General features: G+C 37.9%; 2 protein-coding genes across 13 annotated transcripts in view; one reads left to right on the forward strand and one right to left on the reverse strand.

Annotated features, from left to right (window-relative positions):
• The window catches only part of FUBP1 (far upstream element binding protein 1), a 33,687-nt gene extending 28,167 nt beyond the window's left edge, over nucleotides 1-5,520 (reverse strand). For 3 of the 9 annotated variants that reach the window (XR_003520920.2, XR_003520921.2, XM_027599675.2), the window contains exons 1-2: nucleotides 5,228-5,489; nucleotides 77-167 (exon numbers count right to left, since the gene is read on the reverse strand). Coding sequence is in view for 7 of the 9 variants with exons in the window: in XM_027599675.2 (XP_027455476.1) it covers nucleotides 77-167; nucleotides 5,228-5,347 (211 nt within the window). In the remaining 2 variants the exon portion in view is untranslated. Of the gene's footprint in view, nucleotides 1-76; nucleotides 168-5,227 lie in introns of all 9 variants that reach the window. The other 6 variants (XM_035727038.1, XM_027599717.1, XM_027599697.2 and 3 more) reach the window with 4 other exon arrangements.
• Nucleotides 5,521-5,563: 43 nt separating this feature from the next.
• Nucleotides 5,564-18,976, forward strand: part of DNAJB4 (DnaJ heat shock protein family (Hsp40) member B4) — a 48,076-nt gene continuing 34,663 nt past the window's right edge. The window contains exon 1 of one of the 4 annotated variants that reach the window (XM_027599831.2): nucleotides 5,564-5,968. The gene's annotated coding sequence lies outside the window, so the exon portion shown is untranslated. Of the gene's footprint in view, nucleotides 5,969-16,024; nucleotides 16,142-18,976 lie in introns of those variants that run through there. The other 3 variants (XM_027599818.2, XM_027599814.2, XM_027599826.2) reach the window with 3 other exon arrangements.

Consider the following 18,976-nt stretch of genomic DNA (forward strand, 5'->3'; position numbering starts at 1 on the left):
CATTTGAAAAATATTGAAAATCACCTTCAACTAACCTGTGTATAAAACAATTAAAATACTTATGACTATAACTTACCTCCATCTTCCAAAGGTCTTTTTTGTCCCCCATAACCATAGTCATTTGAATTCAGTGATGTACCAGCATCACCTCCAATTTTTGCTGCAATCTTAAAAAACAAAAGCACACCATCATTAAGGATAACATATCTACTATACACTATTCAGTGCTGTAGTTCCTCATACATACATATGGTAAATATCTAATACAAAAAAATTCATTTCAAAGAAAAACAAAAATTACAGATCAATGTATCACTACCAGTAATAACTTCGAAGAGTTAAAACATAATCAGCTGGAATTAAGCTTCTGATAAATCTCTGTAAGAACAAACGAAGAAGTAATCAGGAATCTTCAGAATCAACTGACCAACAAATAAATAGCTTTGGGGAAAATGTGGTCCTAATTCTATCTTCTCCATGGCTCTTTCCCATGACTCTTCAAAAAATGTGTTGTAGGCACAGAGAATGTGAACACCTTATGGGATTCTAAGACTGTGTTGTCTAATAAGGTAGATGCTAGCCACACATGATTATCTGGCTAGCCCAAATGAAGTGTTAAATACACAAATGGATACTGAAAACTTGAATCAAATATAAAGAGTGGAAAGCATCTGTTTTTGTTTTTTTTTTATATTGCACACATGTCAAAATGGTAACGTTTTGGGTATGCTGCATTAAATAAAATATATGATTTGCATCATATTTCTATCAGACAATCCTGTTCTACAGGAACATGGGGGTGGGAGAAGTCTGGGAGGCTGTACCTCTAAGAAAAGTCTCAGCTACAGATTCTTAGACTTTTTTTAGAGTGGGGCAAATAATTGCTTGCACTTAACTAAACATCATATAAAAAAATAGCAGCCTCAAGTCACAAGGCAGGACACAACCAGTGGGTATTTACTCCATTTTTCTATGGAAAGAAATATGGAACTAATACTGCTGAGTGCCAGCAATAGGCCAAACTCCATACTATATGTTTTATATTCATTTTGTCACTCAATCATCAAACAACCCTAAGAGGTGAGAATACTTCATGAGATAATGATCCATTTTACAGCAGAAAAAATCTCAAGAGGGAACTTAACCAGGTTACATGGTAAGTCAATGGTGGAGATGTCCCAATTTCTACATAGCTCCATGCTAATTACTCTGAAGGGGTAATCACCAAAGGTGAATGATACGCTCATTGGAGGTTCATCAGATTATTGTTAATTTTGAGTATGTTTGAAATTTTCCATGTTAAAAAATTACACAGAAAATTCGAACTTCTGTTGCCTAGAATTCCCCCAAAGGGATCCTGATGTGGAACTAAACCAACTGCTTCATGCTTCATTATAATTAGAAAACTGGAAAGGATAAGTATATTCAACGACTTGAGTCTTAAAATCCACTTACATATCACTTAAAATTGAATATGTATCAGTTCCCAACTGTACCTCCCAGGGTTTCCAGATTTCCCTTTTCCTCACAAAGCATATCAGGATTAACTATTAAAATGCTTGATTTAAAAAAGGCTTTGGGGGCACCTGGCTGCCTCAAAGAGCATGCAACTCTTGACCTCAGGGTCCACATCGGGTGTAGAGATTACTTGAAAAAAAAAAAAAAAGGCTCAATCTAACCTTCCTTAATCATCCTTTCACTTTCTCAAAAGCCTATTCCATGTCTTTGAGCAATTAATTAAAATCTTATTTCTTTTCTGAAAGAAATACCTGAAAACAACTGCTTTTCCACCCTTAAGTTTTAAAGGCTTAACATCTGAATTGTTCTTTAGAACTTAAATACACTGCCTGGCACTGATTTTAGAAAAGAAAGCCAGACAGGATAGTAACTACTGATGATCTTAAGCTGTGAATACCTTCTGCAGTTAGCTTTTATAAATGCTGCATGAGTTTGCACAACACCACTCCCTGAACTCCCAAGGAACTTCCGCATATAGAAAGGATACTTATTTATACCTCCCTATTATCCATTATTCATTGAATAGTTCTAAAACTATCCAAATGAAAATGAAAGCTTCATTCAAAAGAATCAGTAACACCATTTTAAAAATTCAGAAAGAGTACAAAGACATTAAGAAGCGCTCTTAGTAAAAATACTAACAACCATTTTTTTTAACACTGTGCCCTCCTACAACAGAGGAATTTTTTATCATAATCAAGCTTTGCTATCCTGTCACAAAATATAGAAATAAACAAAAAAAAGCAAAAACAAAAACAAAGACCCAAAAACCCTACTCAAGTGTTCGTTTTCAGCAGAAATTATTGGTAACTGAAAAGTCAACAATTCTATTTTATAAAATTTTCATTGCATTCAAACATAATGCAGCCTGAATCACTTTAATCAAGGAAGAGATTTCAAGAATAACTGAGTACTTAAAGACTAATAGCTGTTTAGAAGCTAAAGAATCAGGGCTGATACTCTTGCTTCATTTGTGTTCTACCAATCATGGAGTCCCAGCCTGATTCACTTCTATCTTCATAACGTCAAGGAAAAAAAAGGTAGAGAGATACATTTTGCTTTTCCAGTATTTCAGAGACAAAACTGGTTTAGTGTGATCACCAAAGTCCTAACCAAAGAATCCCAACCCCACCCTTTGGAGTTACAGCTTGAAATACACAAATATAAATCTCTCAAGTGGTTCCTAAACTAGAGAAGCAATCTGGTGCCCCTGTGCTGAATTTAGCTCAGAGGGTATTTAAAAATTTGGAAATTTCACATTTAAAAAATAAGCCATTGGAATTCTCTGGAAAAATGATTGAGCAACTTGGTCTAAATTACCAGATGGCAAAATGAGCTAGGTAGTAATCATTTGTCCTGCATTAACAAAGAACCGTCCAGTTAAAAAAGCCAATAGCATCCCCATTAGTACACAGCTTTCTGAGGGCAAGAAGCTGTTCTTATACCTCCTCCTTCCAAGAACACAGCATAATACACTGGACAAAGAAAAGAAACTTAAAGTTAGACGGGGATTTTGGAAATATAATCCAGCATGCTTTTAATATAGATAAGGAAAAAGTAGTTCAGACATTAACCTAACTTGTTTCGTCAGTCCAAGTACTCCTCTCTGTATTCCATTTATATATATCAGACAAGCAGCTACAACTGACATATGGAGGCATCTTCAAATGTAATCAGAAAGGGAAATTCAACTCAAAAGCTAAATTTAGGAATCTCAGCCTTAAGATCAATTCTGTAAAGAAACAATCAAATTATTACAGCAAGACATCTATAAAAATCGTATCATTACAGCAAGAGCATTGAGGCAGCTGACCTATTGGCATAAAAAGTGAGTACAAGAAATCCACAGTTTGAGGACAATTTCTGTATTTAAAAATTAAGCCATCTAACATAATTAGGAAATAACAGCTTAGCCAAATAATGAAGTCCAATTTTTAATTAAAGCATGGCAACATGAAGTCTTTCAGAAGTTGTGTCCATCTGTACTCACCTCAATTTCCACCCTCTTTCCCCCAACCATCATTATCCTCCAGTGACTTCATTCCTGGGTTCCTGTCATTCCAAAAACCCTCATACCTTTGCACATGCTTCTTTTCTCCACTGATCAAACTTTCACTCATTCTTTAATGCCTTGCTTAAAATATCAGTCCTTTGGCAGTTAGGCACCCCACTCTTTGGTGTTGTGTACAGTGCCTGACTCACAGCAGGAACTCTATAAATGTTTACAGAACACGTGGATAAATTAACGGTGCCCATTTTTGTCTACTCCTCTCTGAAAGTATTAATCAGATACTACTATTCATTTGCATTTGGTTCCTTGATTGTATCATCACTTCCTAGGGCAGAAATACAATTCACACATTAAAAAAAAAAACTCTAATATCTAAGTACAATGTGCAGCACGAATTAATTTCAATACATTGGTCGAATAAAATAATTCAGGTGAGTCTTTCAACCAATCTAATAATAACCAACAATTTATGTCATTATATATGTGTTTCAGTCGCTATTCCAAAAATGTGAAAAAGCTGCACAATTAGTATTAATGGTGACTTTTTTGTTGACTTTCTGATCATACACAAGTATAGGTAAGTTTAATTATAATGTGTTCACATTATAAAAATAAACGATTTGTTACATTATTACAGAGTTTACGCAGTTTGACTCAAACGATGCTTTAATGGAACTGGAGGGTGAAAAAGGTTAACAACGTTAACTCCTAACGCAAACAAAACATACCACAAAATCAGTTTCTGATTCCCGTTCGCTTAACGCTGTAATCTAAAAATGTCTAGCACCTAATATGAAATATGTCGTAACGAGAATAAAATTATTTTGCTTACATATAACTCCATACCTTTTAAGTTATAGTTACGTTAAGGGACCATCTAATAAAGTTCAAATTAAGTAGCCTTTAAATTTCCTGGAGTAAATTTTTTCTTTTTAAACAGCTTTCGTTTGGAAAAGAACTGCCTTCAAGGCAAATGTACGCACCTACGTAATACAAAGAGGTCTGGTCAGTTTACGACTCTGAACAGAGAGGCAGATTCAAATTGAAACTTCGGGTATAATAGGCCTGAAGCCATTTTGAGAAATAAGGGGAAAGGACTGGTAACACACTGACACATAAATCCTGCTCCGAGGAAGGATTCCAACACGGGATACTAGTGCTCTCTTAAGTCTCTTCCTTGTAGATAATGAAAGTGAATGATACCGAAAGATTAATTTCGACAGAGCTCGAATGAGCTGGAAACTGTAAAGACTGCTTTACTGACATATCCCTCCCTTATTATGGCTCCTGAGGACAGACCCTAGTCCTCTCCCAAACTCATTACCAGAACCTTCCATACTATTGTGTAAAAACTACGCGCGCTTTATCCCATGGAGGAGAATGTTCACTCTGAAAAAAAGAAAATGCCAAGCTAACTCCTCAGAGAAAGAAGCGCGACTGCCGCAGAAGCTAAAGACCTAAAGCCATCTATGCGTAACACGCGTTGGGGTTCTAAGTGGCTTAGACACCAAGATACACAAAACCGAGCTCCAGCCTCCAAACTGTATCACCAACGTGGGGAACCATAAGTCTCCTCACATTTCAGAGCCCGGAAGGGCACTTCTTTCCTCTTCCTCATGAGCGAAGAAGTAGCGGCCTACACAGCCAGCGGCCAATTACCATGAGCGTTCGGGATCCCGCCGCGCGGTCCAGACTTACCTGCCGTGCTCTCTGCAGCGCATCTTTGAAAGCATCGTTAACTCCTCCACCACCACCGCCGCCGCCTCCACCACCAGCTGAGCCAGAAGAAGGTGGAGGCACTGTTGAGTAGTCTGCCATGTCTACGCTATAGTGGCCGCTGCCGCTTCTTCGCAGAGACCTTCCCTCAGCCAACTGCTAAGAAAGAAAGAAAATGGCGGCCGTCGAGCCTGTATCACATTCTTGTGCGACCATCGTGCCGTAAAGGGGCGGAGATTGAAAGGAGAAAATCTCGCGGTGTTTTGAAGCAACGAACTGGTGTGGGGGTGGAGCTAAAAAACAAGGAGAAGCAGAAGAATGTCGCGAGACTTGTGTTTAAGATATCGCGAGAGTGGGATTTATTTTGGCGCCTCCTCTACGCGCATTCTCTTGTTGAAGCCGTGTTGCTTGTACTTCCGGGGTGGTGGGTGATACTGGCGCGGTGACCCCGGTTGGCGTGCGTTTCTTAAGACCTGAAGAAAGAGTAGTTGTTTTTTATTGGTTGCAGACTCGGGAAGGGACTGTGGGTGAATTTTGCGCCAAGGGTCATTCTGTGTATCCATGGGAAAGGGAGTCACGTTGACAGGCGTAAGGGCGACGCTACCGTATCTCGAGAGCGCTGCAACCAGGAGTGTGCCTGGTAGAAGCGCGCCCGGGACGCCAAGCGGAGATGTTTCCGAAAACGTCCGCCCGGCCTGGCGGGATCTCGTCCTGATTTTCAGGGTAGTAAAGTGTCCCTGTATTTTACTTATAGATTGGCAGGTCTGTTTTATCACAAGTGGGGTGAATTCGGGCTAGAGGCCTTTTAGTTCTCGAGCTGATTTCGGTATTTTTGTGTAATGTGGATGAGGCTGTGAAATCACGACTGCCCTTTGCCTCTTAACGTGATTGTTCGTAAAATTCCGTTGTAACTACACTTAATAACCTGACACTGTTTGTGTCCAGGGCCAGTTTTATTGAGGTCATCTTATAATTAACAACAACATCCATCTTTTGACCAAAATTGACTTTGTGGCTTCCTTAAAGTAGTTTACCCCAGCCCCTGCCTATGAGAACCCAAATGTAATGTTCTGAATTGTCATCCCGGGACTGGATAACTTTTTAAGTGTGTGTATTTTCTGTTATCTAAATGAACGTTAGCAGTTTTGGCATTTTATGTTTTGTGAATTAGGTCTAAAAAAGTACTTTTCCCATTGCTAGTTTTAAGAGTAATTGGAAGAGATGTGTGTTGCGGTCTTCCTGATAACTACAATTAATGTGTCTGCTTGTTCAGGGCCCTAAGTTAAGTCAGGTAACTAGACAGATGCATGCATATAGCTACAAGTGGGCGGTCATTTTCCTCCAATGAAGCTTTTCCTATCGTCTTAACCATTAATAGCTCTGATTATCTTCTTCAATGTTCTTACCTATCCCTTTACATTTGGAGGGGTGAGGATTTGTATTTGGAAAAGCAGCAAATGTATTGGACTACAGATTTAAGTATAACTGGAAAAAAAAAGACAAAGCATTTTTGGGGGTATTGCTAAACAAAATTTTTTCAGTTCTGTTTTGAGAAAGTTTGTCCAACATGACATTTATTAATTAATGGATTTTTTCGTATTTTATTAATTGGACATATACCAGTCCTTCTGATCAACGTAATGTTAACCACAGAGTGATATAATATACCTCCAAACAAACTTTATTTCTATTTTCGTTGTGTCTAAATATTCAAAGTAAGGCCCTTCATCTGTAGTTTATTTGTAGACTCTCCTGGAACCAGGGTGGGAACCAGTTGGAATCAGTTTAGATCAGGATTTCTTAACTCCAGCACTGTTGACACTGTTTGAAATACCACTGTGTACTATAATATGTTAGCAGCATCCTTAGCCTCTATGCATACATAGATGCTAGTAACATAACACCCCCCCACCCCCCGCCACAAATACACTCAATTGTCACAGCCAAAAATATCTCCAGACATTGCCGATGTCCCCTGGTAGGCAAAATCCCACATTGAGAACCACTGGTCAGCCTTCATTCCTGCCCCTTCCTCTCCATTGGGAGGACCTATTTACCATACTTTTGTGGTATATTCCAAATTCTATTAATTTTCATTTCTACTACTCCCAAGTTACCATCACCTCAGTCCTGGACTGCAATAGTATTCTACTTGGTTTTTGTGCTTCCACCTTTAAATCTCTGCAATTTGCTTTTTAAAATTATGAAATTATAGGGCACCTGGGTGGCTCAGTTTGTTAAGCGACTGCCTTCGGCTCAGGTCATGATCCCAGAGTCCTGGGATCGAGTCCCACATCGGGCTCCCTGCTCTGCAGAAGCCTGCTTCTCCCTCGGCTTGTGTTCCCTCTCTTGCTGTCTCTCTCTCTCTCTCTGTCAAATAAATAAAATCTAAAAAAAAAAATTATGAAATTATAAAAATATGTAATATACATATTTGTACATGTTTTGAGAACATGTAAGTTCTCAAAAGTAACAAGGATCCATTACCAGTACTTTTGAAGGTCAAGCCTCTACCTGATTATATTACAATTGTTTCTTCATATAGCAGCTTGAATGATTTCTTTTAAAACAAATCAGATCATCTCATCTTTGTCTTCCTATTATATTTTTTTTCAGATTTATTTCAGAGAGCATGCATGGTAAGGGTGGGCAGAAGGGTAGAAGGAGAGGAAGAAGGAGAGAAGAAGACTCCCCACTGAGTGGGGAACCTGACACTGGGCTCCATCTCACAACCCTGAGATCATGACCTGAGCTGAAACAAAGTTGGACACTTAACTGACTGAGCCACCAAGGCGCCCCAAGTATTGCACTTTAAATCCTATCTCCTGGAGTGGTGTAAGGGCTCCATATGATCAGGCTACCATCTCTAAACACTCCTCCCTTTCATTCTTCACTCACCTTGCTGTCCAAGATACTTCCTGCCTTTGGGATTTTATATTTGTTTTTTCTTCTGTCTGGCCTGGATGCTTTTATAGACTTTCACTTGGATGATATGTCCTCATCATTCGAGGCTCAGTTCAGATGTCACCTCCTTAGGCCATCTCTGACCTCTAGTTGTGCCATTCTGCAATCACTATCCCATTACCATTTTATACCATTTATCTGAAATTACATTCTCTGTGTTTACTTGTTTATTGTCTCTTTTCCTTTAGAATTTAAACTGGAGAACAAGGACTGTCTGTCTACCATTGACCAGTCCCTAATGCCTAGTCAGCGTTTTAGATATTTGTTCAAAGAATGCATATTGAAAAAAATCTGCCTCTACATTTTAGTTGGTTTTATGACCTTGGGCAAGTAACTTAGTCTCTGTGTCTCAGATTTCTCATCTACACTGATGATCATAACTTCCTTTACTGTCCTCAAATGAGATATTTGTGAGCTCTTCAGAAAGTGCTGTACAAATGGAAACTAGTAATAAACATGTAATTCAGCTTCTGGCATTTTATAATCAAGAAAGGATAATCCGTGTACATTTTTTAGATTGCAGTTATGTTCAAATCTTAGTTTTGGTAAACCCCAGGATCCTGCTAGAGCAACTGAATTGTGGGAAAACTAATCAGTGACTTTTGGTTAGACTATGTGAGTAGGGGAGCGGCAGGCAGAGGGAGAAACAGGCTCCGCTGAGCAGAGAGGCCAACTTGGGACTCTATCCCAGGAGTCTGGGATCATGACCTGAGCCAAAGGCAGATGCTCAAAGGACTGAGCCACCTAGACAGCCAACATCAGGCTTTTCTTGACTAAATTTATTCCCTTTTGCAATGTAAATTTCTTAAAAGTGGATGTATCATAGCTAATAATCTAAAATTGGTTTATTATGCTTTGAGAGATTGGCTAAATATTTGCCTGGATTATATTTTATAGTCAGACTCTTACCACAGAAATTGGTATTTCATATTTTATCCTTAGGATGAAGCAAAAGTTGGTGTTTTTGAACTGCCAGAAGTATAGTAGGGAGCATTTAGATTTACCAAATAACAGAGTGAAAAGATTAGCAAATGTAATAAAAGTTGGACTATTAAATGCACTGGCAAGTTTCTTCTTTTACCTTCTGACTTACTGGTTACCAAATGACTGTGATTTTTTTCTTAGCACAATTTTCATTTTGGATTTATTAAATCTGTGAGATAGTAACAGATTATTTTTAGCTGTTGGAGAAAAATAGTCCATTATGGATTTTTTAACAGGCTTTTTTTTTTTTTTAAGATTATTTATTTATTTATTTGACAGCGAGAGACACAGCGAGAGAGGGAACACAAGCAGTGGGAGAGGGAGAAGCAGGCTCCCCGCGGAGCAGGGAGCCCAATGCGGGGCTTGATCCCAGGACCCTGGGATCATGACCTGAGCTGAAGGCAGACAGCTAACAACTTAGCCACCCAGGTGCCCACCCCTTTTTTTTTTAAGATTTATTTTAGAGGGAGAGAGAGTCCCAAGCAGACTCTGCTGAGCTCAGACCCTGACAAGGGGCTCCATCTCATGACCCTGAGATCATGACCTGAGCTGAAACCAAGAGTGGGATGCATAACTGACTGTGCCACCCAGGCTCCCCTTAACAGGCATTTTAGAGTGACAAAATTGGACAGGCTTCCTGCCTCAACTTTCTACCGATCACCTACCTCCTAACAACTCTTGGCCAGAAGGATCTGATAACTTCATGCTATATACTGTGTGTCATTTAAACCAGGCCAGTATTTCCTCAGTATACAGTAACAACAGATTCGGGTTAGATGTGAGAAGAATAGTGGCCACTTCAAATTAAAGTAAATAGTCCAGGATGTCATTAGGGTGTTTGATCATTATGTTGGTTATTGGTTTAATGACTTTTATATCCCTCTTGACTGAGTTTTTAGAATTCTATTTCAGACTAAGGTGTGAATGGAAGCAGTATATATTAGCATTTTTTTTAAAGATTTTATTTTTGTGAGAAAAATAAATTTATTTTAAGAGAGAGAGCATGTGAGTGCATGAGTTGGGGGGGAGGGGCAGAGGGAGAAGCTGACTCCCCACTGAGCAGGGAGCCTGATGTGTGACTTGATCCCAGGACCCTGGGATCATGACCTGAGCCAAAGGCAGATGACTGAGCCACCCAGGCACCCATATATTTTAGAGAACAAAGTTGTTAACACAAATTAGCTGGAGAACAACAGTTTGACCAGTGTCTGAAACTGGAGGCAGCCCCAGATAGTGGAAAGGACTCTGGACTAGGCCCAAGAGGATCTGTGTTCAAGTACAACCCATGTGCCCTTTGGTAAGTCACACAACTTCCTTTTACCAGCATACCAAAAAAAGAGGGCAATTTAATCTGTTTCTGAAAAGTAGCCAACAGTAAAGGATAATAAAAAGTCTTATCTTTTTACACTGTGACTTCTGTTATCCCTTTCAGAAGTTAAGATACTATCCTCTCACCTTCATTTATTAGAAATTTCTTATCTAATTTGGTTGCCAAATTTGATAGCGTGTCCTGATTGGAGGGCTGTAAGAAGACTGAAGAATAACTAGGATATTGCTTATGATCATTGATTTGCCCTAAGTCCAGACTTTTATTATCTTCATCATTCTCACTTATCCATAACTGCAGAGCTCCCTTTTTGTCAGGTACACTTCCCACCTCTTCCATTTTACTGTTGCCTGGTAATTTCCATTTTTCCAGAAAGCCTGTCGAGAACTCTAAAATTTAAGGATTCTTATTTGTTGTCATGTACTACGTCATGGCAATAATAGCATAGTATCATTTGGAATTCCCACTAGATTGTAAGGTCGGTGACAATAAAGGCTATGTCTTTTTCTGTGTTTTCACTGATTAGCACATAGCTTATAGTGGCTAGTGCTATATACTGGGTCCTATTCTTAAGTGCTTTATCTGTATTTAATTCATTTATTCTTATAATAGCTTTATGAGGTGCTTATTAAAATCTCCATTTTGCTGGGGTACAGGTAAGTTAACTAGCTTGCCAAAGGTCACATGTTAGTGATCTGAACCCAGGCAACCTGTGTTGAAAGAATGGAAGAATCTATAAAAAGTCAAGTAATGAAATGGATCTCTGTAATTTCTGTGGTGTGGTTCACAACTTAGTATTTCTTACTTCGATTTTAAAAATACTTGCATTTGTTTTTATCAAGATATATGCCAAAGTTCTTCATGAGAAGGCAGGTGTTAATGTAATAAAAATATTATATACAAGATTAAAGAACCCATGTGTTGTATAATAGGATAGAAGCTTGTTTTTCTGTTAATTGCATTGGTTGGATTAGTAATATGCTTTACTAAAATATATATAGTGCTCTGTGCTGTGTGTATGTGTGAGAGCGTATGTGTATACATATATATTTGGTATGATTAATGTTATTTTTCAAATACATTATTTAGGGGGTTTATGTGTTTGTAATCCACATCACTAGATTGTAAGCTCTTCAAGAAAAGAATAGTATTGCTTAATTTTAATTTTTCCTCTGTATTACCACACAGCATCTATGATTGTGTTTGTACTGTTGGCATATTGGATTCCTCTACAAAATAGCCCACCTTCCCAAAAAAGCATACCAAGAGTTTTAAAATCAGACTCTTAATGAAAATTAAAATTCTTTATAGTTTAATCTTTTAGAACAATTAATGCTTGAAGAACATTAGAACATAAAGAACAAAGGTTCTTTATGAAAATAAAAATTTCCTTTGCCCTTCAGTGAAGGCAGAGGGCATATATGGGGGAAGAGAAAGGGGCTTGCTAAGGTACTGTTTCCCGACTTTACAGGGTTCTTCAAATTTAATGAGGGAAGGACCATCTTTACTGAATCATACACAGGGCCTCTTTGAATATATAAATAGTGTTTGGGTAGCTGTACACATCTTTTGGCAGGCTGTGTGTAAGCAGGATCTGTCCTTTGACCAGGATCAGGGGAGATACAGCACAGAATCATAAAATATATAGGAAATTGAATATCAATATTTAGTGAAAAAAATTCAGAGCTGCCTGCCCTTACTGATATACCATAATGCTCCCTTACTGTAGGGATAATGCTGGGTTGAAAATTTGGTACTCCTGACAGCATCTGTCTCAAAAAACTGGCTTTACCACCCAGTTCCTGAGTAATTTTAGTTAAATCTATAGCATACATCCCAATAACTTGGAATAAAGCTGGTATATAATGCTGCAGAATATAATATATAATGAAACTATAGAATATGTGTAATATATATGGTTTCATAATTTTTTTGACCTGTGAAAGTTTTTAAAAATTTTAATTCCACTGTAGTTAACATACAGTGTTATATAAGTTTTGTTAATTTACCTTGAATTAGTCCTGTACTTATTTGCTACGTGTATTTCCAAACCTGTGTCTGCAGATATCTCCAAGACTCATTTTGTATGTTGCTTAAAAACGCAAATGTCTAAAGTAAATTGATATATTTACTGTTTTCTTCTCCCTTTATTTTGTGGTCAAAACATGTTTTATTTTTTCTCTCCCTACTTGGATCATATATTTATATATCAGTTCCTTTCACTTCTGTTACATTTATCTTTTTCAAAAAAAAAAATTTAGCCAAATAAAGATCAAAATTTAAAATCATCTTTTTTCTTTTTTTTTAGGATTTTATTTTATTTATTTATTTAAGAGAGAGAGAGAGAGCACAAGAGGGGATAGGGTCAGAGGGAGAAGCAGACTCCCTGCCGAGCAGGGAGCCCGATGCGGGACTCCATCTAGGGACTCCAGGATCCTGACCTCAGCCGAAGGCAGTCGCTTAACCAACTGAGCCACCCAGTGCCCTAGAAGCATTTTCTGTTTTTGAACCCTATCAGTTTTTTGTTGATCTAAGCTAGGGCAGTGTTTCTGAAACAAGGGTATGTTTGAGAAAAACTGCATTATCTGGGTGTTTTTTAAGAATGTGAATACTTGGGCTCCACCTGGGCCTAATGAAACTTGTTTTAGGAAATCTACATTTCTTATTTAAAAAAAAAAAAGCATCACAGTTGATTCTTAGGCTTATCAGTTTGAAAACTGCCCTCTTATGCAAAAAGTTTAATAAATACAGAATTTAGCTTAATTAAATTTTATTTCCCCAGCTAGACTAGTACATGTTCTGAACACAGAGATCTTGTTCTCTCCCCTTTTCTCTCTGTATAAGAGAGGGCTGGTTGAGGACTGGATCTTACTCTTTGGTTTGCCCAGTATGGCTTGGTGCCTTTATGTTGGTAAAATCTTAATATCAAATTGAATTGTTTGTTATCATAGTTACCACTTCCCTGCAAAGCTATAGTTCAAATTGTTGAATATGTGGTTATGAATATTGGGGGCTTTTGAAGCTATCCAGCATGGAAAAGAAGCTTCACTCAATTTTTCTTAGGATAGCAGACTTAGAAAGACCTTGAATATCATCTGATCTGTTTCTGTCATATTATGGTGGAGGAAATTGTGGCCTGGATTGCTTGAGAGCCATGCACAAAATGACAAGATTAATTGCAGAGTCAACACTAGATTCCTAATCCAGTGCTCTTAATTTCATCAAAGAACTCTGGAGCAGCAGTGATTGGGTTAAATTTCAGTTGGAGGTTTTCTGCTTAGATTCTTCTTCTTAGGAAAGAAGAATCTTTGCAGAACCAAAAACATCTTGATTTTTGTAGTCAGGACATCTACCTTTACTCATAACACTGATGCTTTGAAGTAGATTATTGAAAGAGGATCTTTGCCAGTGAAATCCTTAACTAAAGATGGGTGGGTATGAGATGTAAAGCTCACTTGGCATACAGTTTTGTTGTTGTTTTTTAGTGGAACTTTTCTTCTCTGTCCTGACATTTCCATGTCTCTATTTATAGCAGTGATCTCTTTGGAATTTGCCTTCTGATTCTGTTTGTTCTTTTATGTTGCTTCATATTAACTGATATTCTCACTTCATTTTTGTTAAGATATATTTGAAAGGATTTGAAAAAAGAAGGAATTAAAATTTTTAAAAGGAGCATCTGAAATTGTTATTTTTCTTTGATTTACCATAATCATTGTTTATAACAGGTCATCTAATTGTAGTACCTAGTGATACAAATACTGATTTTTCAAGATAGAATGGTAGTTTATTTTTTAAATTTAAGATCATATGAAGCCTACAATAAATTTCTTTTATCCAGGACAGGTAATGCTTTTAGATTCTTAACCTTGCTCTTTAAGGATGTACTTTGATACAAGTGAAGACCAAGAGATTTTTACTTAGAGCCTTTAAAATGGTAAACTCCTTAAGGGTGGGAACCATTTTATTTACCTTTGTGATTAACATAATACCTGTCATCCAGTAGGTGCTTATTTATTCGATTCAGTAAAAATGCTGGGCATTGTTCTAAGTGCTGGAGATAAAGTAGTAAACAAAATAGACAAATATGCCTACCCTCATGGAGCTTATTCTAGGGAGTGAATGTTGAATGAAACCATGAATCACTGCAAAGACTCCATCTTTGTTTTCAGAGAGTTCTTTGCATCAGTCTAACAGAAAATATTCTAGAGTTGTGAGTTCGAGCCCCACATTGGGTATAGAGATTACTTAAAATCTTTAAAAAAGTAACCTGTAGTTTATTAAGTAATGGGTTGAAGAGTTGGAATGGAAGAAACTTAATGATCAGATCATTCATTCATTAAACATTTACTTCTTGAGTGGGCATATGTAAAATTATTTGAAATACTCACATAATTGCCAGTTATTGTCATCCTGATTCTCATTCACTTGTGTTCTGTGTGCAACCCTGTGTAAAGGCCTCAGTTGCTAGTCAAGCCACAACCAGGGAATTTCATCTCAAATCAGATGCTACTGAGTGCCTCTGACTATGCTGACCAGCAACTCCATATTCACTAAAGTTCTAGTTGTTTGCTTGTTTATTGTCTGTTCTTCACACCAAAGTGTGAGCTCCACAGAACATCTTGTGTATTTTAGTTAGCACTGAATCCCAAGTACATAAAATAGCATGCCACAGTGTGTTTTAGTAAATAGTAACCAATCAGTCCCTGAGCACTCAAAATACAATTAATTCCCTTTTATTGGCATAACCTACATCTAGTCTTCACACTACTCAAAAAATAAAAATCTTCAACTCTAATATTCTTCTCTTAAGAACTCTCTCTCTTGTTTACTAATCTATTCTATCTGTTCTTCTGTACTTCCCTTTTCTTTCAATCTCTATTACTTCCTGGCCTTAGTTTGCCAGTCCCTTCAAGAATTCCCAACTCTCATTCCCCTTGTCTTTCAGTAGTGTCCACTCTTTAAATCCACAACTCCTAATCGCTTAAAATAGACACTGGAGTTAGATGAGCTTCAGTTCACCATTTGTTACCTAAGTGCTAGGTTATTTAACCTTGCCAACTTTAACCTTTTTTGTTTCAGTTAGTTCATTTGTGTTTAAATCTGTTTTTATTTTTAAATTAAACTCTATACCCAATGTGGGGCTCAAACTCACGATCCGAAGATCAAGAGTCAATATGCTTTATTGACTGAGCCAGCCAGGCACCCCCTGAGTTTCAGTTTGTTTTTTGATACCCTAAGCATTGCTTTGAAAATTAAAAATGAGATTATTGTAACCAGATGCTATTTCCCATAAGTAATGAAAACCCGTATTAAATAATAACCAAAAAAATCCAGGCATAGAGTGGCCCTATGGCTGGTTGATTTACAGCTTAGCAATACATGAGATACCCATGTTTTTTTCATCTTTGCCCTCTGCCATCCTCAGCTAGTGGCTTAATGCTCCTAATGATTGCATAAGGGTTGCCATGGTTCCCAGTGTTATGCAGTCATAACTGTAAAGTGGAAGAAGAAAGTTTCTTGTCTTTAAAAGCAAGGAAACCTTTCTACTATCCTCTTCCCGTGGACACCAATCGGACTAACCTTGTGCTGACCAAAGCTGAATCACAGGCTTACTCTAGCAAGTAACCAGACTTGGTTCTGAATAATTAAGATTCATCTCCTGGGGATAAGGGAGAGGGCCCCACCTTCCTAGTAATAGTTATTATTACTAATGCATTTGTGAATCTTAGGACTCTGTCCTTGGAACTTTTTTCCCCATCTACATTCACTGTAGTATAAACTCTAGCCTCAAGGTTTTAATTTCACCTCTACTCCCAATTTTTTATCTTCCGTCTGGACTGCTTCTATGAATATTAGACTCCTATATCCAACTGCCTATTAGATACTACCATTCATAAGTTTAATAAACATCTTAAACTTAATATGTCCAATATTGAACTCCCCAATTCCCCACCCCTCAGCTCTTCTATCTTCCTATATTAGTCAATAGCAATTTTGTTCTTTCCATTTGCTGAAGCTGAAAAATCTTGTAGTTATTATTGATTTCTCTCATCCCACATTTGATTCACCAGGAAGTTCTATTGACTCTACCTTTAAAATTAATAATACCTCCACTGTTACATCATTGTCCAAACCACCTGAATTATTGCAATACATTCTTATTGGTCTTCCATCATTGCCCACCATACTTTCCCACTCTTTTCTTAAAATAGAAACCAAAGCAATCCTGTCATTCTGCATAAAACTCTCCAATGGCTTCTCATCTTCCCTCAATACAAACCAAAGTCTTTAGCAGCCTACAAAACTCTACACCATCTGGCCCCTTATTATTTCTCTGAATGTCCCCACCCCATCATTTTGACACACCTGCACCTTGAAGATGCCTGGCATTCTTTCACCTCCAGACTTTTGTACTTTGATTTTTCCCTCTACCTGGTTTCAACCCCCACATCTATACGTAGCTTTCTCCCTTTCCTCTTACAGGTCATAGTACAAATACCATTTTCTCTGTGAAGCCATTTCTGCCCACCCCATCTAAAATTTTAATTCTTGGGCGCCTGGGTGGCTCAGATGGTTAAGCGTGTGCCTTCGGCTCAGGTCATGATCCCAGAGTCCTGGGATGGAGTCCCGCGTCAGGCTCCCTGCTCCTTGGGAGCCTGCTTCTCCCTCTGCCTCTCTCTCTCTCTCTCTCTCTCTTTCATGAATAAATAAATACAATCTTTAAAAAAATAAAAAAATAAAATTTTAATTCTTTTATTTTCCTTAGCTCCTACCATCATCTAACATTGCATATAGTAGTTTTTTTTTTAAATATTTTTAATTATTAAGAAATCTTTATAGGAATGCCTGGGTGGCTCGGTCAGTGAAGCGGCTGACTCTTGGTTTCCTCATGATCTCAGGGTCCTGGGATTCAGCCTGGAGTGGAGCTCCATGCTCTGCACAGAGTCTGCTAGAGATTCTCTTCCTCTTGCTCCTGTTTTACCCCTCCCCCTACTCTCACATGCTTGCTTTCTCTCTCAAATAAAAAGATCTTTAAAAAAAATCTTGATAGGGATGCCTGGGTGGCTCAGAGTTAAGCATGGGCCTTCAGCTCTGGTCGTGATCCCAGGGTCCTGGGATCAAGTCCTGCATTGGGCTCCCTGCTCGGCGGGAAGCCTGCTTCTCCCTCTGCCTGCCACTGCCATTCCCCCTGCTTGTGCACACTCTCTCTTTCTCTCTCTCTGATAAATAAATAAAGAAAATCTTTAAAAAAAAAGAACAAAAAATTCTTTAAAAAAATATCTTCTATCTTCCCCATTAGAACGTAAAGTACATGAGGCAGGAATTTTTGTTCATACTGTATCCCCAGTACCTAGAAAGGTGCTTTGGCATATGGAAGGTCCTTAAAATGTTTGTAAAGAAATGAATGTTTAGTCATCATGATTTCTTGGTTTCAGCTGGGTCCAATTTAGTAATCTTACTTGTTTCTGATCAATTTCCTTCCTATTTCTCATAACTGCTATGCCAGACCATCACCATTCTTATCAAATGCTCTTTTATTCTTTGCTCTTTAGTAGTGGATTTCCTTTTTAAAAAAATTTTTGGGCACCTGGGTGGCTCAGTTGGTTAAGCGACCACCTTTGGCTCAGGTCATGATCCTGGAGTCCCGGGATCGAGTCCCGCATCGGGCTCCCTGCTCAGCGAGGAGCCTGCTTCTCCCTCTGACCCTCCCCCCTCTCATGTACTCTCTCTCTCTCATTCTCTCTCTCTCAAATAAATATTTAAAAAAAACTTTTTAAAGAACATGGATAGCATCTATGAACTTCTTGTTCTTCCTAGTCCATCCTCTTGTCTTCAAATTTATAAATTGGTCCTTAAATATTTTCTGTTAATCTCAGAGCCTACTTCTCATTTTGTTCAAATTTTATCTACTTATACTCTTGGTACCAAACCCTCCAATCTCTCTGAACCTTACTTAAACAATAATTTCTTAAGTATTTTTATATATCTCATTTTCCTCTACATTGTTTCCTTCTTCCCTTGACCATCTTAAAATTCCCTTGACCATCTTAAAACCTCCTTTATTCCTCCCTTATATACAATTCTCTTCTTTCCTTCAGATGACTTTCTTGAAATGTTTAAATTTACTCTTCTATTTTCATGCCCCTCTTGTTCAGTTCCCTGGATTCTGGCTTTTGCTTTTCATTGCCTATAATTACATCTACTTCAGAGGATTGTTGTGAGAGATTAGATGAGGTTATATTTTTGTTAGAATAGTGTTTGCACATAATTAATGTTTTTTTGAGTGCTTACCATGATTACCGATAACTCTTGAAACCAAAATCACTCTTGTGGGTACTCTTTTATTACCTTTCTTGACTTTCCTGTATCCTTCATGAAATGCTCCTCCTTTTGATTTTGGGACACCAGTGGTATCAGGATGCTTTCACCTTCAAGTAACAGAATTTCTCTAACAG

Source organism: Zalophus californianus, chromosome 4, assembly GCF_009762305.2.
Source record: "Zalophus californianus isolate mZalCal1 chromosome 4, mZalCal1.pri.v2, whole genome shotgun sequence".
NCBI lineage: Eukaryota > Metazoa > Chordata > Mammalia > Carnivora > Otariidae > Zalophus > Zalophus californianus.